The sequence below is a fragment of the Malus domestica genome, chromosome 16 (genome assembly GCF_042453785.1).
Source record: "Malus domestica chromosome 16, GDT2T_hap1".
NCBI classification, from domain to species: domain Eukaryota; kingdom Viridiplantae; phylum Streptophyta; class Magnoliopsida; order Rosales; family Rosaceae; genus Malus; species Malus domestica.
Window position 1 is genome coordinate 23,478,829 of NC_091676.1, and position 25,513 is coordinate 23,504,341.

Here is a 25,513-nt window from a genome sequence, read left to right on the forward strand (position 1 = left end):
CCAATATGTCAAATTATGAATTTAAATATGGAATGGTTCATCTTTTTCCTATTTTTCATGGTTTAGAAAATGAAGATCCTTATGTGCATGTTAGGGAATATGAGGATGATGTTAGTACTTTTTATAATATTGCACATGATCAATTGGATGGAGTGAGATTAAATTTTTTTTCCATTCTCTTTAAAAGACAAAGCAAAAAGTTGGTTGTATGCATTAAAGGCTAGGTCTATTTGTTCGTGGTCTGAAATGACTGATGAATTTTTTCAAATTTTTTTTCCGGATCATAAGACTACGACTTTAAAGCAACAAATTTCTACTTTTTCTCAAAAAGAGAGTGAATCATTGTATCAAACATGGCAAAAATTTAAGAATCTTTTGAATTTGTGCCCACATCATGGTTTTGAAGACTGGTGTCTTGCTAGTTTCATCTATAAGGGTCTCATCTCTTGAGATTGTCAATTTCTTAAGTCTGTGTAATGGGGAATTTATGTCAAAAGAACCTGATGATGCTTTAGAGTTCCTAGATCAAATTGCTAAAAAAACCCATCAATGGAAAGGTCCTAACCCACTTGAGAGCACTGATCGCTCTAAACCTTCCACATCTTCTAGTAGTAAAGGAATTTATCAATTGAGGGAAGAAGATGAATTGAAAGTAAAATATGATAATCTTGCCAAAGAGGTAGCTGCATTAAAATTTGGAAAATCTAATATACCTCAACAAGTTTATCAATCTGATGTTGATCAAATTTGTGATGTTTGTTGTGAGATTGGTCACTCCACTAAAAATTGTCAAATGTTGCAAGAAATGAAAGGAATTTATGAAGAACGATGTGCTGCCATTGGAAGCTATCAGAAGCAGTATACTCCTTTTTCAGAGACATACAATCCGGCAACCATAAATCATCCTAATTTACGTTGGAGGAATGACTCGTACCCTCAGGTAAGTGCTTCTAACCACCAATTTTCTACTCCTAATTCGTTTCAACATAAACAATCATATTTAGATCTTGTTCAAGCATTAGGTCAAAAGTTTGATTCATTGTTTAGTTAACTTGTTGAGGAAAACAAAGAAATAAAGAGTCAACTTTCGAAATTAACTAACTTTATGTCAATTAATGAAAAAGGAAGATTTCCAGCAAACACTCAAGCTAATCCTAAAGGTGTTAATTCAATTGATATCGAATTTGAGCATACTAAGTCTGCAATTACTCTCAGGAATGGTAAAATAATTGATATGACACTTTTACTTGAGGAGGTTGAGAAAACTAAAAGTAATGATAAACTTGACAAGCTCAAAGAATTTGAAAATGACAAGGAATATCATGTGCCTGTACCTTTTCCGAAAGCTTTACAACCCTTAAAGAAAGCTATTTATAACTCTGATATTCTTGAGCTTTTTAAGCAAGTAAAGATAAATATTCCTTTGTTAGATGCTATTAAGCAGGTTCCCGCTTATGCTAAATTTTTGAAAGACTTGTGTACTTATAAAAGAAAGCATAATGTGAAGAAAACTGCGTTTTTATCTGCCCATGTGAGTGCGGTATTGCAAAAAAAAATTCCACCAAAATATAAAGATCTAGGAAGTCCTACTTTGTCTTGTGTCATTGGAAATCATTTTATTGATCATGCTTTGCTTGACTTGGCGCTAGTGTGAACTTACTGCCTTATTCAATGTATTTGCAGCTATGTCTTGGTGAATTAAAGCAGACACAGGTAAAACTGTAGCTAACTGATCGTTCTATTAAAACTCCAAGAGGGATTATTGAGGATGTGTTAGTCCAAGTAGACAAGTTTTACTATCCTGTTGATTTTATTGTTTTGGACACTGCACATGTTCTAGACTCTGAAAATCACTTTCATGTAATTTTAGGACGTCCTTTCTTAACTACATGTGATACTAACATAAGTTGCAGGAGTGGGATAATGAAACTTTGTTTTGGAAATACGACAATGGAGGCTAACATTTTTAATGTTTTCAAGCAATCACATGGAGATGATGAATGCAAGGTAGTAAATTTCATTTTGACTGCAATGCATGGACAGTTTGAGAGGAGTCAAATTGAAGATGATTTAGAACTTTTTCTTTTGAATCATGATGCACAAAATGATACTAAAATAACTGAAATTGTTGGTGTCTTTGATTCTTGTCAGGTACAAGAAGTGAATAGATGGAGACCTAAGTTTGAAAGCTTCCACCACTATCAAAAGTCATACCATCTAGTGTGGAGGTGCCCAAATTAGAGCTCAAGCCATTACCGACAAGTCTTAAGCATGCATTTTTAGGGCTAGATGACACTTTCCCTGTGGCAATCTCTTCCGAACTCAACTCTTCGCAGGAAGGTAAGTTAATTAAGGTTTTGACTGCCCATAAATCTACCATTGGATGGACTCTTGCTAATATAAAAGGAATTAGTCCTCTTGTATGCACACACAAAATATTTTTGGAAGATGGTGTTAAACCATCTCGGGACTCACAACGTAGGTTGAACCCTAACATGAAAGAAGTTGTCAAAACAGAGGTTTTAAAATTGTGGGTTGCGGGTATCATTTACCCAATTTCTGACAGTCAGTGGGTGAGTCCTACTCAAGTCGTTCCGAAAAAGTCTGGTTTAACTATAGTTAAAAATGATAAAAATGAATTGGTTCCTACTAGAGTCATTTCTAGTTGGAGTATGTGTATTTACTATAGAAAACTTAACTCGTGACTCGAAAACATCATTTTTCCTTGCCTTTTATAGACCAGATTTTAGAGCGGGTGGCTGGGCATGCATTTTATTGCTTTTTGGATGGTTATTCAGGTTATTATCAAATTGAAATTGCCATTGACGAATAAAATAAAACTACATTTACATGTCCTTTTGGTACTTTTGCTTTCCATAGATTGCCGTTTGGATTATGTAATGCTCCCACTACATTTCAAAGATGTATGCTTAGTATTTTTGGTGATATGGTGGAGCAATTTCTTGAAGTTTTTATGGATGATATATCTATGTTTGGTGATTCTTTTGATGATTGTTTGAATAACTTGGAAAAAGTTTTAACACGTTGCCAAGAAAAGAACCTTGTTTTGAATTGGGAAAAATGTCATTTTATGGTTTCATCTGGAATTGTTCTTGGCCACACTATTTTGTCTCGAGGAATTGAGGTTGATAGAGCTAAAATTGAATTGATTACTAAATTGCCTATTCCGTAGACCATCAAAGATGTTAGATCCTTTTTAGGTCATGCTGGCTTTTATAGGAGATTTATCAAGAATTTTAGTTCGATAGCTAGACCATTATGTAATCTCTTATTAAAAGATTCTGCTTTTGAATGGACCGATGCATGGCAAATTGCTTTTGATAAATTAATTGGCATGTTAACTTCTGCACCTATGATGCAACCACTTGATTGGACTTTGCCTTTTGAAATCATGTATGATGCGAGTGATTATGCAATTGGGGCTGTGTTGGGGCAACAAAGGGATAAGAAACCGTATGTCATTTACTATGCAAGTAGAACTTTGAATAGTGCTCAAATGAATTATTCAACAGCTGAGAAAGAACTTCTTGCTGTAGTATTTGCTTTGGACAAATTTCGGGCTTATCTTGTTGGTTCTCCTATTATTATTTATACTGACCATACAACACTCAAATACCTTCTTACTAAGAAGGATGCAAAAGCTCGTTTGATCAGATGGATTCTCTTAATCCAAGAATTTGACATCACCATCAAAGATAAAAAGGGGGTAGAGAATGTGGTGGTGAATCATTTGTTCACATTGGTTTTTGATGATTCTTCTGAACCAACACCCATTAATGATTCTTTTCATGATGAGCAATTATTTTCTCTTTCAGAATTACCTTGGTTTGCTAACATAGTTAATTTTCTTGCTACAGGTGAGATTTTGATTCACTGGAGTGCGCATGATAGAAAGAAGTTTCTAGTGGAGGTACGTAATTTCTTTTGGGATGATCCGTAATTATTTAAATATTGCCCTGATCAAATAATTAGGAGATGTGTGCCTGATCATGAAATTAGTACCATAATTTCTTTTTGTCATAATGAGGCATGTGGTGGCCATTTTTCTGTTAAAAAGACTACAACAAAAATTTTGCAATGTGGATTTTATTGGCCTACTCTTTTCCAAGATACTAATGCTTTCTATCGAACTTGTGATCGTTGTCAAAAGTTGGGTGCCATAACTCGTAGAAATATGATGCCTATGAATCCAATTTTAGTCATTGAGCCATTTGATTGTTGGGGTATTGATTTTATGGGTCCGTTTCTTGTTTCTTTCGGATATCTATATATATTAGTAGGTGTTGACTATGTTTCAAAATGGGTCAAGGTCGTTCCATGTCGGAAAAATGATCACACAAAGGTTTTGCGTTTTTTAAAAGAAAATTTATTTTTCCGATTTGGAACACCTCGAGCTATTATCAGTGATGGGGGTAAACATTTTTGTAATAAACCATTTGAAGCTTTGATGAAAAAATATGGTATTACTCACAAAGTGGCTACCCCTTATCACCCCAAAACAAGTGGCCAAGTTGAGCTTGCCAATCGGGAGATAAAACAAATTTTAGAAAAAACGGTTAGCCCAAATCGCAAAGATTGGTCTATCCAACTAACCGATGCGTTATGGGCTTATCGTACAACTTTTAAAACCCCGCTTGGTATGTCTCCCTATAGACTAGTTTATGGGAAACCTTGTCACTTGCATGTGGAACTGGAACACAAAGCCTACTAGGCTGTTAAGATGTTCAATTTTAACTTGGATGCTACTGGTTTGAATAGAAAACTTCAATTGAATGAATTGGCAGAAATTAGGAATGAGGCTTATGAAAGTTCTAAAATTTACAAGGAACGAATGAAAGTTTTCCATGATAGAAATATTTTGAGAAAAACTTTTGAGCCTTTGCAGAAAGTACTATTGTACAATTTGAGGTTGCATTTGTTTCCTGGTAAACTTTGTTCTAGATGGACAGGTCCTTATGTCGTGAAAATAGGTTTTCCTTTTGGAACTGTGTTGGTCGAGGATCCAACGAATGGTAATGTATTTAAAGTTAATGGTCATCGGCTTAAGCCCTTTTTGGAAAGTATTGCCTTGTAGGATGAGACCATTGGTTTGGAGGATCCTGTTTATCAGGACTGATTTCTTTACTCTAGCCTATATTTTCTTTTATTTTTTTGTTTCGTTTGTTTTGTTTCTTTTTCAGTTTATTAATGTGTCGCCGACCAGTTGCTGGAAGAATTTCAAAGCCTTCTTAGACCTTCAGGTGTATTCTTTCCTGAGTCTTTTTCTCCATTTAAATTGCGTGTCTTTCTTGCTTATTATTCTTATGAATATTAACATTGAGGACAATGTCAATTTTAAGTTGGGGGGAGTAGAAGTATATTTTACTTGCTTTTGGCGACATGTTGAGTTGTTTTTCATTTTATTTTTATTTTATGTAATTTTCGTCCCTTTTAAAGTTAAAATTTTTTTTAAAAAAAGTCCAATAAAAAACAAAAAAAAAAGAAATTTGCATTTTTCTTACTGTTTTTAAATAGATTTTTGTTAGTTTCTCAACCCAATGATCAGATTGAATTAAATTTCATACATGGTAATTAAGGAAATAGTGAGCATGTTTTAAGTGAGATGCTTTATTCTCTTATTCGCTCTCTCCCTTTTCAATTATTCTTAGAAAAGCAATGCACATAGTCATCTTGATGCGAAACTAATGCATGATTTAAAGATTAATATGTGAATATAGTGATCTTATGTAGCCTTGTGAGTTTTTGAGCCTATATGATTCAAACATTATACATCGATCACTTTTATTCTTGTGCGTATGATCTCACAATCACATGTATCTCTAGAACTTGCTTTAAACCTTTCAAACATATTTCAATTCATGTGATAACTTGAAAATGAAGAAGGCATTTAGGATATCCACCATGGCCAAACAAGCTAGTGTCCCTCATACATTATCCCTTAGATAACCATTTGAGCCTAAATAAGCATGTTCTTTCATGACCCATGTTCTCCTTACCCATAAGGCTTAAATACTATATCCTACCTCAGTATATGGAAGTTTGTAGAGCAGAAAAGTCTTGAAAGGAAAGGAGTATATGTGTTTGGTATCTAAGCTGGCTCTTGTTTATACTATTTCTCTAAAAAAATAAAAAATTAATATTGCTGAAATGAAGTCTGAGACCCAACACAATGAAATTTGGTCTCTAATAGTGAAAAGTGTTCAAGATATTGGTGGAGCCACTGTGCAGTCAATTCTTTTCATCATGTGCTCTACTAATTTTCGTAGGCTCTTTGTTTTCCCATTCCTTTTTCTTCTTTTTAACCTTAACCACAAGCCCCATTACAACCTTAACTAAGACCTTTGATTCAAGTAGTCACATGATATTGATAGTGAGTAGGTGGACAAGCAAGCATATGGCGGCATGTTTTTATGAGATCACTTGAGTGTGCCACATTAATGCAGAAATATTGAGTGCATGAGTGTAAATCCTATGAGAGACTCACCTATTTTCGTATTGAGATTTAAAGAAGCTTAGGATCACATTGTTATGGCTATTTCACACACTACACTCCAAGGATATTTGAGAAATTATTGCTAATACTAGAATATGGTGGATTCGCTTGCTTTATGCTTCTTAAGGTTCTTGATTATTATGTACACTTGAATAACATGCTTTGAGGGTTATGTAGGGGAAATTGATTTTTCCATGTGACATTTTGTTTTTGGTTTGGTGCTAGAGTATGTTTTCAGTTGCTTGAATTGCTAGAGACTAGCAATAAGCTAGTTTGGGGGTGTGATAATTGCTCAAAAGTGCATGACTAATACACTTTGATTATACCCGTTACATGTTTTTATCTAGTAATTTATCAAATTTGTGCTTTATCATGTATAACTGATCAAATAGGTTTTATATCTAATTTGTTTTAATTTTTGACTGATGGTATATTAATGTTAATGTGCAAGACTATGAGAATGTTGCAAGGCAATTAAAGGGTGAGGCACAAGACAATAAATTGGTGATTAACTCTATGTTGGTTACCGAAAAGAAATGAAGAAAGGAGAAGGCAAAGAAGAAGAAAAAGAAACGGCCAGCCATTACCATTTCAATATGGCATTAAGGCTTATCAATGACCATTATTCAAGAGGTTTATGGGGGTTGGCTACGGCAATCTCAATATAACCATTCATATTTTTATGTTTTTGGGGGCAGTTTTTGTTCTTCTGTAACTTTGAGAGTTTATTATTTTTCTATATTGTTATATGGAGAACTAATCACTCTAGCTAAGGCTAGGAGGAAAACTTTCAACTACTATGTGGTTTTATTAGTTTGATTCGAATTGCGGTATCAACAATAAACTCTTGTTATTGGTTTGTTCAAATTAATATATAGTTTTTCTCTATTTGTCGATTGATGAATGTTTGTTAATATTCATAGGTTCAAACATGTTTTTCCTATGGTTTAGTTTCAGCATTCATGCTTTTGTGAATTGAGATAAATTAGTAGATATCTAGTAATTTCGACGGAACTATTTCTTAATAGCTTGTGCTGGAGGTACAGGTTATGCTTGGAATTCTTCCTATAAGGAATTTTACTGAGTTTATTGGGAACAACCATATTTAGAGTTTGTATATTTTTGTGCGTGTTTTAATACAATTATAATTGCCATATCATCTGATCGGATGCACTGTATGTTGCATCTTGATTAAGTTATAAAAAGAATTAAATTAATGAAATTACATATGTATGTTGAAGGTGGAACGCTAATGTCTTAGTGCTCTTATATGATTGGATTTTCTTTTTAAAAATTACATCTTATTCAATATTGTTCTTTGTTTCAATCTTGATAATTCTACATTCTTTTCAACGCTCTTTGAGGAATATGACACTCGGACTTCGAGTTTATACTGATTCGTGACACTTGCACTTAGGTTTAGTAAGCAGAAGGAAAACAAACTCATCGTCTATCTACTTGTAAGAATGGGGGTCTTTGGTTCCATTTTCTCAATATAAAATAAATTCGTTTTTCCATGTTTCTAAACTATTGACTTTGAAGTGCTTTTTTAAGTATAATTTTATCGAAATCTTACGTGTTAAAACAAATAATTTTCTTTTCTTATATGAAGTTAAGACACATTTTTTTACGTCACCCAGGCCTCAAAATCTCAAGACCGACTCTGATTGACGCAGTTTGGTATAGGCACTGTTAGAACAAAAATTGTTCACCGCTGTGGACGAATGTGCCATACACGCAGCTCATGCACATTAAAGAAAGCAAACAATCAGGATTAACCTTGGTACCAGTGAGTTATCGGCCAAAGGCTCTCTGACGGTTAAGTTAGTAACAATACTAACACTTAAGTAAAGGGCAAGAGAATAAGCAAAGATCAACAATTGTGTTATAAACCTTAAGCCTTGCCATAATGATGTGCTAGATGACTGTATTTATACTAGTCTAGAGAGAGATCTTTAAGAATATGGAATCCGTATTACATTGGGAGAATATTAAAGGATATCTAGAGATAGATATTGCTTGGTTTTAGGGGTGCGATTACTTGTGTCACATGTTCATCCCTAGATTGTAGGAATGTCCAAGAAAATCGAATCAAGTTTTCGTGTCTTACTAAACAAGAATGGTCAATCCTAACGAAGTCAGTAGAATTTGCCTACATTTTTGGAACGCAGGATGATGGTGACATCACTAGCCTGTTTGTACAACTCAATTTAGTCGGAGTTGTTGAGTCCATGACCAGACTTTTAAGGTAAACGTATTCTGATCCCGTTTACTCTAACCATGAAAAATCATGGTCCCACAATTTTTCCTAACTATATCTGAAAGGGATGTTTCCCTTGAGTATCAGTAGTTATCCAAAGATCATGCCTTGATAAGTAAATCAGAATACATATCATTTAATCTTCTTGCAAGTTTCAACATGTAGTAGATTTGCCTAATAACCATTGCAAAATAAATGAAACGTTCTAGATTCAAGCGTGTGGTCTCGAAAATTGTGTTGAAAAATAGAAATGATGGGATGTTTCAGTTTCATATGCACGAGAAATGAGGAATTGCATTTTAAATTTCCAAGTGATTCTGATCATCGAATTCACAGATCATGAAGCAATAGGATTTGGATTCAACAGTGCAATGACCATGAAATATCGTTTACAAATATCTATGAGTCTTTAGCCTCTTTGCTTCTAAAGCTTTGGGTTTTTTTTTTTTTTTTTTTTTTTTTTTTTTGAGATTTCTGTGAGTCTTTAGCCTCTTTGCTTCTAAACCCAAACTTTGGAGTTTCTTTCATAGACTTTTCGACTAAAGTAGTGGCCTTATCAAGTGCTTTTCCTGCCCACCAACCAACCACGATTCACATCATGACCCTTCTATGGTTAAGGTGCGTAGGCAAGAAGAAGGAGAAAACCTTATTCAGCATCGAGAACTTCCCAATAGATGTAAGGTCTAGTAAGTGGCCAGTCAAGATATTTAGGTGATTTTGCTTGAACCCTCTCACCCAGAGCGTCCATGTACTAGGATTCACCCTCAGTACTTAAACTTGGGTCTAAAATTTTCCATTGAGATGTTTTGCTTCAATCCATCACTCTACAATCTCACTTTTACTTCATATCACATTATTACCTTTTTCGATTTGTTGAACAAATGGTATGGAGAAAATTTCAGGCTTCAAGTATTCCACATGCTTTACACCATGTGGAGGAGCTCGGGCACAATTAATTCTTTCAATCTAGGCCCAGTCTTTTATGGGGTGCCTATATTGCTAACCTGCCCAGGAATGACAATGACTGGTACAAGGATGTCCTTGTGGTTGTGGAGACTGGGAGGGCGATATCTTTGGGGCTCGTTTGGAACAACCCCTCGATTAACCTCCAATTTGACAACAATGGGAAGAATTATGGGTTATGTTCACGAAGTTGATTGACCGGGCCTTTCCAATTATCTTTGCATAGCACCAATGAGGTCATCAAACTTTGTAGTTAACTAGCTTTTCCAAGTAGAATTGATAAGGTCATCAAAATACTAGAATTGATAAGGTCATCAAACTTGCAGTTTACTAGCTTTTCCAAGTCGCATAGATAAATCTGTGCTACTTGAAGAATCTAGTTAGCTCCAAAGTTTGATGACTTATCGAAAGATAATAAATACTTAAAGTCCATATTAAATTATTATTCCTAATAGAAATTAAAAAATTATTTTATGCTAGTGTCCACAAATACATAATTCTAAAACCAATTTATTCGTCCATATCGGTTTATGTCAAACTTCCATTGCCGGTAATGCCTCTTGAATATATCATCAAGAAAAATCATCAGGTTGGGCTCCATTTGATCAATAATATACCACTCCTTTTATGCAAAAAATAATTCCAAATTCACATTATAATATATTATATAACAAAAATAATTACTAATATATTAACTCCCACTTACTGCTAATATATTCTTCCAAGATGCCCACTCGGCCGTAGGACATTTGTTCTGCAATACATGCGCAATCTCGTGTGCAAGTTCTGTGTGCGACTTTCTCTTAGATCCTCTGAAACCATTCAAGTTGATTCGCTTAGGCTTGTCATTATATCCTCTTCTGCCACATGTATGCGTAATCTTTATCTCCTTTTTCCTAGATGATTCTTCCTCACACACCTTACTATATAATCATTGCCGAAATGTAGATGATGCGATCACGAATGTTACCAAATTTTTTCACATTTTTCACACTTATAAATTAACTATTATGATTTTCTTCATATAATTTGATTTTCCTACAAAATACTAAAGCACGATAAAAAATTCATTATAATTAATTAACAAGTGTGAAAAATGTGAAAAAAAAAATATGACAATGCTCGTGATTGCATCCTTTTACGCTTTGACAATTACTTCATCATCCTCCAAACTCATGAACAGTGTTTTTAGGGGGAGTGATTATTAATAAAAATTAATTATAATTAACGTAGAAACAAGAAAATGTGAAAAAATATACCAACATCCAAGACCACATACTCTACGCTTTTGTGATGGTTAGATTGTCATTTGTACTTTTGAAACACTCCAAACCCTTGTGAATAGTGTTTTTCCTATGACTTCAATACAATTAAAAAAAATAGTAATAATTAGTTTACAATTGTGCAAAAATTCAAAAAAATATAGAACCGCTCATAATGACATGGCATACAATTTTCGTGAAGGAGTTAACTCCAATGCTCGATAACATGATCCATAAACCTTAATGACAAACTCTAACCATCCAATTGTCGTTTACGTTTACCCTTTAATTTTCCATTATCGGAAACCCTTTTCTGGAGCTTTTTTTTTTAAAAAAAAAAAATATGATCTCGTAGTTAATTGAAAAAGATGAACAGTTTGGATCGTTGATATCATGTTTTGATTGTAAACACGAAAATTTTGTAACGAATGAAACGAGAACACATGTACAAAGTAGATTTCTATTGCTGAATTTGTAGCGTTACAATCTCTGTTTACAATTTTCCTTTGACTTAGTCTTCAAATTTGATGTAGATGCGTAGGTTGTTGATCCAAGGGTCGCAATGACTTCATCTCGGATGAGCGATTGAACAATTTGCTTTAAGTTTTGAGCTTGAAATAATGCGTGGATAGTCTTCACCTCTAGGTTTGTGTATGACCCCCGGCAAAGGTGATGTTGATGTGGGATTTTGTTGATTCAAGGGTCTTGGCGACTTGATCTTGAATCGCATGTCGTTACAAGTTTTAAGCTTGCAAAAAAGTCATGAAGGAATCAACACAAGTGCTTGTTGATTCTTCAAGGGAATGCTTCGTCTTTGGTTGTACATTTTTCAAAGAGAGCTTTTGTAGCGTATTAGTCTTCATAGATTTGGCAGAGGTTCCTCTTTGTGAGAATTTTGGCCCTTCAATGTAGAAATTGTTGACATTTATGCTTGTATGAGGACCTTGTATTTATAGACTTCTCAAAGATTGCCTTTTGGTGGATTTGACTTTGATTTGTGTCTTGATTCGTCCATGGGAGAATTTAGGTATGTTTGGTGTCTTAATTTCAGCCACTTTCCTGTGCTTGGCCGAAATTTATAAGGCTTTCTTGCCTATTTTGCAAGCAATCTTCAATTCTTACTTGTTTTTGTGAAGATGCTTTAGATTTCTTTTCTGTTTTGGGAGCAATTTGGGCCCCTTGCTGATTTTAAGGAGATTTCTTCCCCTTTACCGCATTTTAGGAATGCTTTTGAGCTTCCTTTGCTTGATTTGTGCCACAAGTCATTGATGACCTGTCCATTTGTGATGAGTCATATGCTACGTGGAGCTTTGTGATGCATCATTTGCATGCAACGAAATTTACATGTCTACATTGATTTTTAAGGTTAGTGCAAATATTACTTGATGTTTATAAACTCTAAATATTATAAACATCGAGCAATATTTGCACAAATCTTAAATTTTCAAACGTGATATCAATGATCCACTAAAATATTATGTTGTTGAAAAAAGAAAGATAAAAAAATGGTGCCGGTGATGATAAATCAAAGCGTAACGTAAACGACAATCTGACAATTAAAGTTTGTCCTTAAGATTTTTGGATTCTGGGCTCCTGTTTTGGATTTCACTCCTTCATGAAATATGTAGCCCTTCTTTTCTTTTTTCTTTTTTTGTGCTAGAAAATGAAAGAACTGAACTAAAGAGAAATGCCCCTTGCCAACCCGTTTGAGTACAATGAAAAAGATAAGCTGGACGAGCAGCCAACAGAATAGTTTTATCCCAACCATGGAAATCATTAACTGAGAAACCAACACTTGTGACCGCATCCGCTAGGAGATTGGCTTCTTTGAATACATGATTCCAGCAAATATCTTCAAAGAAACCTGCCAACCGTTGAATATCAGCAAGAATGGTCCTCAGTCTCTAGGGAACATGATAGGCACCACGAATGACCTTAATAACCAACTTAGAATCGCATTCAACGATGATGCACTTAAAACCCCTCAAATTTGCCATCCAAAGACCATCACGAAGCGCCAAACATTCAGCCACATTAATGGTGTTCAGACCAACACTACGCGCCCCAACAATGATAAGGGAACCATTCTCATTTCTAATCACAAAACCAAAGGAAGCCTGCTGGTTAACCACCAATCCGTTAAAGTTGAGCTTGACAAATCCAGCATTCGGGAGGGGACCATCGAATGGAGCTGGGTTTTGCCAACTGATTACCAGATGGCCCCTTATGTAACAGCAGGTTAACTGCACGATAATCTCTACCCATACTTCATGCTGAAATCACAATTCTAGTGTAATTTGGATTTTTATTTTGAAAAACGACAAGGTTCCCTTCCTTCTAAATTTGCCAACAAATAAGGAGCGTCATATTCAACTCACTTAGATCATCATTTGTTGTCCAAGGAGTTTAGCCACTCATTGAAATTAAGGGTTTGATTCATCTTTAAGGAGGTAGATAAGGCGGGGTTATTCCATACATGTTTAGCAAAAACACAATCAACAAAAAGATGAGTTACAAAGGGGACAAGAAGTAGGCATATTATCAATATATCTTGCTAAACTATCTTTGGTTTGGAGTTTCCCCAAAATGAGAAGCCAACTAAATTTTTTTACTTTGTGAGGCAAGTTAAGGTTCCGCATCTTTTTTAGAATTTTGCTAGAATTACATTGTTATTAATAGAATTATGTAACCAAGTAGCTGACTTGATAAAGAATTTACCATTAGCATTTGGACCCTAACAACATGAATCACTTTGAGGGGCTAAAGGCAAAGGAATACTACAAATCTTGTTAACAACATCAACGTCGATAACAAATGTCTATTCCATTGACCATTAGCAATAAACTAGGTCACTTTCATGTCATGATCAACATTAGAAAGCTGGGTGCTAGATAAAAGATTGGTGAGCGGCAAAAGAAAACCCAGTAATTGTCTGATTTTATTATTCCAAAACTCTTTATTCTTCAAATACATATTTTTAAGAATTTGGACTCACCAATTTTGATCCTCAGTCAGAACTTTCCACCCTAATTTAGCCAAGCAAGTATTATTAAAGTGAGCACTATTTCTAATGCCTAACCGTCCATTCTCTTTAAAGCAGCAAATTTTGTCCCATGCTTCTGGACCTTAATAATAAGCTATTTAGCATTAACCAGGTCTTTCCAGAAAATTATATTATGAATCCCTAAATATTTGCCAATAGTGGTTTTATGCTGGATTTGAAGAATGTTAACAATATCATTCCTAGATTGATTCTGAGTGTTATTAAGCGACGACTTATGGAAGTTTATTTTTTGTCCAGGAGCATGGGAAAAAGTCATTAAGCACTTTGGCAATATTTCTAGCCGCAGTTTTGGTAGCTTTAGCAAAAATCAAGCAAGCATCCGCAAACATCAGATTTGTAACTCTAAAGCCTCTAGGAGCAGTTAGCAAACCAATATTGTTTCCAGGAGACCCATCCAAATAGTCTAAATTTCTTATCAGGGGTTCCATACATAAAATAAATATGTAGGGAGAGAGGGGATCACCCTGTCTAATACCCCTCGAAGGATAAAAATAGCCATGAGCTTTACCATTAATTAAAATAGAAAAAGAAGTGGACATAATACATTCCATAATGAAGTTAATCCAATGAGTGTTGAAACCAAATCTTATTAAAACAACTCTAATATAATCCCAGCTAATAAAATCATAAACTTTCTCAAGATCAAATTTGATAGCCATAGCACCATAGTTACCTTTTTTTGTCCTTAAATGATGAGAAGATTTCATGAGAAATCAGAATATTATCCTGGATTGATCTTCCAAGAGCAAAGGCGCCTTGATTCCTGGAAATGCAATGTGTTAGTAAAGGTTTAATCCGATGAATCATAGTCTTAGGGCTGGTTTGGTATTACTGTGCTTTGAAAAAAAGTTGCTGTGAGAATAAGCGGTTGTGAAATAAATCAGTAGAGTGTTTGGTAAACTTTTTTGTAAAAGTGCTTTTGGAAAAAAAAGCAGTCTGATAGTGGATCTTTTCATTAAAGGAGCATTGTAGCTCCGTGTGCTTTGAAAAAAAACTAGTTTTCCAAAGCTGCAAATAGCAGCTTCAACTTTTTCCTTTGATTTCAGCTTATTCTCACAACAGCTTCCAAAATAAGCCCTTTTTTTTTTTTTCAGTTTACCAAACACCTAAAACCCTCACAGCTTTTTTTCATGTGTGCTTTTTTTTTAAGCACCTCACTCCCAAACCACCCCGTAGTGATGATTTTATAAGTGACATTACCTAAGCTAATTGGTCTAAAGTTGGACACCAACTCAAGGTTCTCCACTTTAGGTATAAGGGCAATATGCGTATGGTTTATTAGTCTTAGACTTGATCCGTAGCTCTTCTCATTACAAGTGTTTCCATATTTTTTTCTTTTCCCATTTATAATTTAACTACTACATTTTTTTTTTCAATTTTTTTGGGCAAAGAATGCAATCCTGAATGTTGGCTTATTTTTCACATTTTTCATTCTTAATGCACTTTGGTATTTTCTATTTTGTAGGAAAATTAAATTACACTATAAAATTCATAATAATTAATGTATAAGTGTGAAAAATGTGAAAAAAAAAATACTTAACACTTGTGTTCGTATCCCTTACACTTTTAATGATGATTACATCGTTGTTTGAATTTATAAAGTCGTGGAAGCTCTCATGAACAGTGTTTTTAGGAGAGATAAAAATGTGTAATAATTCATAATAATTAACTGACAAAGACAAAAAATATTCCCGCGATTGGTACGTGATCGAGAATGCGACACCTTCGACTTGTTATGTTCGATAAATTCAGTCATTTAGTACCATTTATAGATGCTAATTTGGTTTACTATTTCATTTAGTGCTATTGTCTAACTTTTCAAACTTTTATAATGAATCATATTTAATCATAAAATTTCATAATATGTATAAAAATTGTTTCAATTGTTTTACATGTAGGTAACTGACACACCCCGACCTGGAAAGGTCGAAGCATGCTGGCCGTCACCGTGAGGTGACGTAACCATAAGGGTCAATGATGCAAAAAGTGAATAAAATTAAAACTAATTAGGACTAAATAGTAAAAGAGTGCGCAATTCGTGGGTTGAACCCACTGCAATTATTGAGAGCGTAATAGACAGTGAGACTACGAAAGAGTAGTCAAGGCAACCAAAGTACACTTATTACATAGTAGTGATAAGTTCATACGTCTAAACAGAAGGAAATGTCAGAACTGCCGTGATTCCTCGAGTGCCACAGAGAGTACAGCTATCTAGGTCCTGGAGGGGCGAAAAACAAGGTTGAGTGGTTCAGTAAAACAATGTTTATAAGAAAACCTTTATCTTTGAATATACTAACCCCTCGCCGTAAAACAAGTATAGTTTCCTCAAAACATACTACGTAAGTATGAAAATCCAATATATATTAACCATATAACCAGAATTATGCCAAGTTAATGATGTATCATATGCCACAATAATAATCAAGTGATAATCAATACAACTAAGTGCTCATCCATCTAAGCTGACACACAAGTTCGGACAGATGGTTTCTGACACGAACAGGACTGGGTGTAATCAATATGCTCTAGTACTACGATCACGTGAAAACTGGTGCAAAAGCACATCACATACAAGTCGGATCGCCTAATGCAATCTACCCGACAAGACTGGCACCTAAACTTGGATCCAAGGTGAGCGAACGGTGCAGATGTGAACATACACGTGAAGGACTGGCCCTGGCCCTGGGGCGAATACTAACACCTGGTGCAGCAAGATGAGCATGTACACAAGCACGTATGCATGCCATGACAGTAATATCACAACCATATAGCAGCATTTATCACAGTTTATATCACAATAATGATACTAGGCAATGTAGGCGTAAAAGTGACATAAATATGCATTTATGGAAACTATAAATATATATAGGTATAAAGCAACTGCCCACTCACAAGTACGTCGCTGGGTTGTAACCCCCGAGCCTAGCTTGGCTTCGAAAATCCTCGGAATAAGTTTCCCCTATATGTGAAATAACTAAATAACATTAATTAAAGCACATAACGGAAACCTAAATAAAACGCCCATAGTTTGCTCAAACCTAGGGTATAAATATATGAAATCGATCTACTCGACGACGCGAACGCGTACGTACCAACCACGCGCCGCCCAAAGTGGCGGTCCACGCGCGCCCACGCGCCCCCGCGAGTACACTGTACTCGCCTTCTTCGCGAAAATCTGCAGTTTTGCAGATTTTTGGGTCAATTTCCAGAGCCCATAACGAGCTCGATTCTCAACCAAATTCACTTCTACAAAAACCAAATTAAAGCTAGGAATGTGATCTACCGATCCTAATTTACAGAAAGTTCTAATATAGTCCGTGTTGTTCAGAAATTTGGTCTGAAAGTGGCCAAACGACCACGGCTAAAATTTTCCAGAAAACTAAAATTTTCTTCCCAACTTCCAGAGTTGATTTCTAACTCGTTACTTAACCAAACTCAGTGATTCAAAAGCCATTTTGAAGTTAGGAATGTAGATAACAAGTTGGTACCTCGAAGAAGTCCAGTTGTGGTCGAGGTTGACCTGAAAAATGGTTTGAAAATGACTAAATGGCCACGGTTCTCGTACGAAAACTTCGGGTTCTCCTTCTTCTCGAGTTTCTGGGTAAAACCACACGTTCAAAACACAAACAAAGGATCAATAACAACCCATAGAAGTGAAATGAAGGTTCTAAGGGTTTCTTAAGGCTTACCTTAGCCATGCATGGCTTGAAAACCGTAGTATCGAACTCACCGAGTCGAACCTTTCGAGTTGGACGTTCAAAACTCGGTTAACACGCGAACCAGGGGTATGGTTGTGATCGTGGGGCTGAGATGAGCATGATGATGTAGTTTGTTTGTTCGATCTATGAGTTTTGGGGCTTGTTCATGGAGTTGCAAAGGGAGAGAGAGCTCACGGGATAGGGAGAAGGAAGAGAGAAGTTTTCAAATTTTCTTTGCTTTTTTTTTCTGATAGAGGGGGGACAAAACATACAGAAAAGATGGGATTGAATAGCTGAAAGTAGAGTGCTGCAGAGAGTGCACGGGATGGGTTTTAAAAGGAATCCAAGGGATAGATTTCTATATTTCCTACAGTAAAAGGAAATCGAAATCTATCCGAAGTAGATATTTTTACACTTTAAAATCTACGTCTACTCATACTAGCGTGTACAATTTAAATGCGATAGCGAGAAATAAAATGGAAAGTGATAAGAATAAGTCCACGTCACTTGCCAGTAAGGCATAGTCGTCAAAACACATACTCGGAGAGAAATTACATAGGAAAATTAGGGATGGGTCGTCACAATCTACCCCCCTTATAAAAATTTCGTAACCGAAATTTCAATACTAACTACTATCAAAGCCATAAAATAGACGTGGATACATATCTTGCATACGCTCTTCTGTCTCCCAAGTGGCTTCCTCCACTGAGTGGTTCCTCCACAAAACCTTCACCATCCGCACAGTCTTGTTCCTAAAAACCTTATCCTTCCAATCAAGGATAGTCACTGGAACCTCGTCATATGTCAAATTTGGATTGATTTCCAGAGGCTGAGGAGGGATTACGTGTGACGGATCAGAAACGTACCTCCGTAGCATCGATACATGAAACACATTGTGCACTCTCGCCAACTCTGGTGGCAAGGCAAGTCGATAAGCAACTTCACCGACTCGTTCAACGATCTGGTACGGTCCGATGTACCTAGGGCTGAGTTTCCTTTTCTTTCCGAATCGTACAACACCTTTCCACGGTGATAACTTCAAGAATACCCAATCACCAACCTTATAAACTCTGTCGGTAGAATGTCTATCGGCGATACTCTTCTGCCGATCTTGGGCCGCTTTTAGGTTAGCCTTTATCACCTGAATGTTTTGTGTCGTCTCCTCCACGATCTCAGGGCCTACTAAAACTCGTTCGCCGACCTCGGACCAACAAAGTGGAGTACGGCACGATTTCCCATACAACGCCTCAAATAGTGCCATACCAATACTAGAATGGAAGCTGTTGTTGTACGCGAACTCTATCAATGGTAAGCGTTTGTGCCAAGCGTCACCAAACTATATAACTGACGATCTCAACATATCTTCTAAAGTCTGGATAGTTCTCTCTGACTGCCCATCTGTTTGGGGATGATAGGCGGTGCTGTAGTGTAATCTCGATCCCAAAGCTTCCTGAAAAGCTACCCAGAACTTCGAAGTGAATTTGGGGTCCCGGTCAGAAATGATACTAACTGGGACTCCGTGGTACCTAACCATTTCAGAGACGAACCGTTCGGCCAACTGATTCAACGAGTAATTCTCACGAACGGGTATGAAGTGCGCTGACTTGGTAAGTCGATCAACTACTACCCAGATGCCATCGTAACCATTTCGAGTACGAGGTAACTTGTACACGAAATCCATTGTAATATCTTCCCATTTCCACTGAGGTATCAGGAGTGGTTGCAGCAATCCAAACGGCTTTTTCCTTTCTGCCTTAACTTGCTGGCAAATTGCACAACGACTAACATACTCTGCAATCTCTCTTTTCATACCTGGCCAATAATAGAAGTGTCGGATGGTATGATACATCTTGGTGCTCCCTGGATGCATCGCATAAGTAGAGATATGTGCTTCATCCAATATGTCTTTCTTTAGTTCCTCAACATTCGGTACAAACATCCGATCACCTTGCATAAGCATGCCGTCAGGATCTCTAATCCAGAGGTCCTTCTTTCCCCCGTCTGACACGGCCTGTATCAATTCCTGAGATTCCGTATCATTCCTCTGGGCTTCGAGAACACGATCCAACAGAACCGGTCTGACCTGAAAACTGGCAATTAGGGCCCCCCGACGACCCTCTTTCAATGCTACTCCAGTGGATCTTAGGTCAATCAAAAGAGGAATGCGGCTAGCATAAAGAGCATTAAGTTGGCCATGAGACTTCTTACTAAGAGCATCAGCTACTGAATTGGCACGACCTGGGTGATACTCAATGGTGCAGTCATAATCACTGAGTAACTCTACCCACCTCCGTTGCCGGAGATTGAGGTTCGGTTGATTGAAGATGTACTTAAGGCTTTTATGATCAGTGAAGATCTTACACTTTTCCCCATAAAGATAGTGCCTCCAAAATTTCAAAGCAAAGATGATCGCTGCCAGCTCGAGGTCGTGAGTAGGATAGTTCTTCTCATGGGGCTTTAACTGTCGCGATGCATAAGTAATCACTTTATCATGCTGCATTAACACACAACCAAGACCATTCAGAGACGCATCACTGTAGATCTCGAAGTTCCCACCATCATCAGGAAGTGCTAAGACAGGTGCATGAGTGAGAAGATACTTCAACTGCTGGAAACTCTGTTCACACTCACTACTCTATACAAAAGGAACGTCTTTTCTGGTCAATTTTGTCAGAGGTAGTGCTATGGTCGAAAAGTCTTTCACGAAGCGTCGATAATAACCAGCAAGACCAAGAAAGCTTCAAACTTCCGTAACTGTCCGAGGTTGTTCCCAATTTTCCACAGCTGTTATTTTCTGAGGATCCACAAGCACACCCTGAGCTGATACCACGTGCCCTAAAAATGACACTTGATCCAGCCAAAACTGACATTTACTGAACTTAGCATACAACCGATTTGCCCTTAGCGTCTTTAGAACCAAACGCAGATGCCTGGCATGATCAGTTTCATTCTTAGAATACACCAAAATGTCATCTATGAAAACAATGACGAACCTGTCGAGATATGGATGGAATACCCGATTCATCAGGTTCATAAAAGCTGCTGGTGCATTAGTCAAACCAAATGGCATCACTAGGAACTCGTAATGACCGTATCGAGTTCTGAAAGCTGTCTTCGGAATGTCGTTGCTTCTGATCTTCAATTGGTAGTAACCAGACCTTAGATCAATCTTTGAGAACACACAAGCACCTTTGAGCTGATCAAAGAGGTCATCAATACGAGGTAACGGATAACGGTTTTTAATCGTCACCCGATTCAACTGCCTGTAATCGATGCATAACCTTAAGGTTCCATCTTTCTTCCGTACAAATAGAACTGGAGCTCCCCACGGGGAAGTGCTTGGCTGAATGAAACCCTTATCAACCAACTCTTGCAACTAGGTTTTAAGTTCTCTCAACTCTGCAGGAGCCATACGGTAAGGTGTAAAAGAAATAGGATTAGTACCTGGGAGTAGATCAATGGTGAACTCCACTTCACGATCTGGGGGTAAGCAGGTAATTCCTCGGGAAAAACATCGGGAAAGTGTCTAACTACTCCGACGTCCTCCACAGATGCAGCAATCTCATTCGCTAGCACAACATGAGCTAAGTAACCTTGACAACCTTTACTCAACAGTCGTCTCGCCCTCATAGCAGTGATAACTCCATGCTTTAGACCACCACGCTCACCGATAAACGTGACAGTAGGCATGCCTAGACGGTGAAAAGTAACAACTTTCTCATAACAGTCCAACCTGGCATGATTGCAGTGTAACCAATCCATGCCTAAGATAACGTCAAAATCAACGATATCCAAAGGAACAAGATTAGCCGGCATGACTACATCTTCGACAAGGATGGGACATCCTTGATACTCCCAACTAACATAACAGATTTCACCCCTAGGCATTGAGAACTCCAACTCGTAGTCGAGTGAAGTAGGATGTGGTTGAGTCGTTTGAGCAAACTTATGGGAAATAACTGAATGTGTAGCACCAGAATCAATTAAAACTTTAGCAAAATGGCCTAGAACATTCAACGTACCCATGATCAAGTCCGGATTAGCCTGAGCATCCTGAAGGGTGATGTTGTTAACTCTTCCCTGAACTTGTTGTCTGCCTCCACGACCCCTGTTTGCTTGAACCTGATTACCTCGGCCCGGCTGGGGTGGAATTGCCTGTCTGCTTGAACCTCCACTGCTAGACGCTACGTCTAGGTTCTGATACTGCCCTCCAGTATACATCTGTGCTCCGCCGCTTTGATACGGTGTATAATCTCCCTGGAACTATGGATAACCTGTCTGAGTCTGCTGATAGCCTCCCTGGTAGTAGGGAACCTCAGGTGTATACTGGTATGGTCCTCCCTGATTCGGAACTACGCCCCCTGGTAGTGGAAGGCTCCACCGTGGCCAAACTGCTGATGGTTACCAGGTGTTGGAAGCTGCTGTAGGGGGACTGCCGGTGGTAGAACAGGCTGATTCTTCTGATTCCGAGGACAATTATAAGCCATATGCCCTGTTTATCCGCAAGTGAAACATCCTCTGCTTCCCCTCTTACACTCACCATAGTGACGGGTGTTACACCTGCGACAACACTGGACACCTGAACTACTGGAGTTTCCTTGATTCTGAAAACGAGAACTACCAGTGGATCTGCCTCCTCTCTGAGGTGTACCGGAGTTAGAACCCCCGCTAGAGGATCCAGAGCTATTTCCACTATTTTTAAAATTCTGAGCCCTTATCGGGCCAAGAGATGATCGCCCCCTGTTATTGTACCTCTGGACATCCCTGCCAACGCCCTCATTCTCATCATCAGGAGCATTATCTGAATCTTCAATCCGAAGCAAGACCTCGAAGAACTCCTGGTAAGTAGCACAAGGAATAGCAGTTGCTATATTGCGCCATTTCTTGCAAGTTCCCCTCTTAAACAAACGAAGCATCTCTCGGGGATTAGCAGCAGTCTCGAGGCAATAACGGGATAAGTCAGTAAACCTTCGATGATACTCAGTGGCTGACATATCGCCCTGCCTCAGGTCTATGAACTCATTCTTCTTACTATCCATATACTCAGGAGGAATAAATCTGGCCTTAAATAACTGTTTGAAAACATCCCACTCTGCGACATCCGCATCAGATAAGGATTTCTTCTGAAGATCCCACCAAGATTCTGCTCCCAATCGAAAGAACCAGGTCGCGGTCTCGACCCATCTCTCTAGGGAAAGATTACCCTGCCTGTGCATAACTCGAAAAGTCTTCTCCACATGATCGAACCATATCTCTGACTTCTCCGGTCCCTTATTACCATAGAAATCGTTAATCTTCAGACGGGATACAATATCCAGAGTATTCCTCGGGGTAGGACGGAGTGAAGACTGAATAGCAGCGGCGATAGCCTCACCAAATTGCCCAAAGTCTGGAAAGTTATTCTCCGCTGGAGAACGTGGCTCTCTACGAGGTGGCATGGTTCTGACATAAGAAAACAAGCGTTAAAACATACTAGGAAGTGAAGGACTGTCTAAACCTATGCTCTGATACCAAGCTGATACACCCCGACCTGGAAAGGTTGAAGCATGCTGGCCGTCACCGTGAGGTGACGTAACCATAAGGGTAAGTGATGCAAAAAGTGAATAAAATTAAAACTAATTAGGACTAAATAGTAAAAGAGTGCGCAATTCGTGGGTTGAACCCACTGCAATTATTCAAAGCATAATAGATAGTGAGACTACGAAAGAGTAGTCAAGGCAACCAAAGTACACTTATTACATAGTAGTGATAAGTTCATACGTCTAAACAGAAGGAAATGTCAGAACTGCCGTGATTCCTCGAGTGCCACAGAGAGTACAGCTATCTAGGTCCTGGAGGGGCGAAAAACAAGGTTGAGTGGGTCAGTAAAACAATGTTTATAAGAAAACCTTTATCTTTGAATATACTAACCCCTCACCGTAAAACAAGTATCGTTTCCTCAAAACATACTACGTAAGTATGAAAATCCAATATATATCAACCATATAACCAGAATTATGCCAAGTCAATGATGTATCATATGCCACAATAATAATCAAGTGATAATCAATACAACTAAGTGCTCATCCATCTAAGCTGACACACAAGTTTGGACAGATGGTTTCTGACACGAACAGGACTGGGTGTAATCAATATGCTCTAGTACTATGATCACGTGAAAACTGGTGCAAAAGCACATCACATACAAGTCGGATCGCCTAATGCAATCTACCCAACAAGACTGACACCTAAACTTGGATCCAAGGTGAGCGAACGGTGCAGATGTGAACATATATAGGTATAAAGCAACTGCCCACTCACAAGTACGTAGCTGGGTCGTAACCCCCGAGCCTAGATTGGCTTCGAAAATCCTCGGAATAAGTTTCCCCTATATGTGAAATAACTAAATAACATTAATTAAAGCACATAACGGAAACCTAAATAAAACGCCCATAGTTTGCTCAAACCTAGGGTATAAATATATGAAATCGATCTACTCGACGACACGAACGCGTACGTACCAACCACGCGCCGCCCAAAGTGGCGGTCCACGCGCGCCCACGCGCCCCCGCGAGTACACTGTACTCGCCTTCTTCGCGAAAATCTGCAGTTTTCCAGATTTTTGGGTCAACTTCCAGAGCCCATAACGAGCTCGATTCTCAACCAAATTCACTTCTACAAAAACCAAATTAAAGCTAGGAATGTGATCTACCGATCCCAATTTACAGAAAGTTCTAATATAGTCCATGTTGTGCAGAAATTTGGTCTAAAAGTGGCCAAACTACCACGGCTAAAATTTTCCAGAAAACTAAAATTTTCTTCCCAACTTCCAGAGTTGATTTCTAACTCGTTACTTAACCAAACTCAGTGATTCAAAAGCCATTTTGAAGTTAGGAATGTAGATAACAAGTTGGTACCTAGAAGAAGTCCAGTTGTGGTCGAGGTTGACCAGAAAAATGGTTTGAAAATGACTAAATGGCCACGGTTCTCGTACGAAAACTTTGGGTTCTCCTTCTTCTCGAGTTTCTGGGTAAAACCACAAGTTCAAAACACAAACAAAGGATCAATAACAACCCATAGAAGTGAAATGAAGTTTCTAAGGGTTTCTTAAGGCTTACCTTAGCCATGCATTGCTTGAAAATCGTAGTATCGAACTCACCGAGTCGAACCTTTCGAGTTGGACGTTCAAAACTCGGTCAACACGCGAACCAGGGGTATGGTTGTGATCGTGGGGCTGAGATGAGCATGATGATGTAGTTTGTTTGTTCGATCTATGAGTTTTGGAGCTTGTTCATGGAGTTGCAGAGGGAGAGAGAGCTCACGGGATAGGGAGAAGGAAGAGAGAAGTTTTCAAATTTTCTTTGCTTTTTTTTTCTGATAGAGGGGGGACAAAACATACAGAAAAGATGGGATTGAATAGCTGAAAGTGGAGTGCTGCAGAGAGTGCACGGGATGGGTTTTAAAAGGAATCCAAGGGATAGATTTCTATATTTCCTACAGTAAAAGGAAATCGAAATCTATCCGAAGTAGATTTTTTTACACTTTAAAATCTACGTCTACTCATACTAGCGTGTACAATTTAAATGCGATAGCGAGAAATAAAATGGAAAGCGATAAGAATAAGTTCACGTCACTTGCCAGTAAGGCATAGTCGTCAAAACACATACTCGGAGAGAAATTACATAGGAAAATTAGGGATGGGTCGTCACAGTAACAAACATTTCACAAGCAATAAACATTTAACAAGTACAATTTTCCACCCCTAGACCTTTA

General features: G+C 37.7%; 2 protein-coding genes, 1 long non-coding RNA gene and 1 other non-coding gene across 4 annotated transcripts; all 4 read right to left on the reverse strand.

Moving 5' to 3' along the window:
• Positions 1 to 294: 294 nt before the first annotated feature.
• On the reverse strand, positions 295 to 401 carry LOC139193253 (small nucleolar RNA R71). The gene has a single exon (XR_011577649.1). It is a non-coding gene; the product is annotated as a small nucleolar RNA R71 (small nucleolar RNA).
• Positions 402 to 16,128: 15,727 nt separating this feature from the next.
• Positions 16,129 to 17,527, reverse strand: LOC139192669 (uncharacterized). Its single transcript, XR_011576914.1, has 2 exons — positions 16,956 to 17,527; positions 16,129 to 16,281 (listed from the first exon to the last, which is right to left on the reverse strand). It is a non-coding gene; the product is annotated as an uncharacterized lncRNA (long non-coding RNA).
• An 859-nt stretch (positions 17,528 to 18,386) lies between these two features.
• LOC139193072 (uncharacterized) lies at positions 18,387 to 19,022 on the reverse strand. The gene has a single exon (XM_070816030.1). It carries the CDS (start codon positions 19,020 to 19,022, stop codon positions 18,387 to 18,389), a length of 636 nt encoding a protein of 211 aa, XP_070672131.1.
• A 2,698-nt stretch (positions 19,023 to 21,720) lies between these two features.
• LOC139192808 (uncharacterized) lies at positions 21,721 to 25,154 on the reverse strand. Its single transcript, XM_070815579.1, has 4 exons — positions 24,859 to 25,154; positions 24,658 to 24,766; positions 23,522 to 23,592; positions 21,721 to 23,203 (listed from the first exon to the last, which is right to left on the reverse strand). The coding sequence occupies exon 4, from the start codon at positions 23,197 to 23,199 to the stop codon at positions 22,258 to 22,260; it is 942 nt and encodes a 313-aa protein (XP_070671680.1). The 5' UTR covers positions 23,200 to 23,203; positions 23,522 to 23,592; positions 24,658 to 24,766; positions 24,859 to 25,154; the 3' UTR covers positions 21,721 to 22,257.
• Between the last annotated feature and the right edge of the window lie 359 nt (positions 25,155 to 25,513).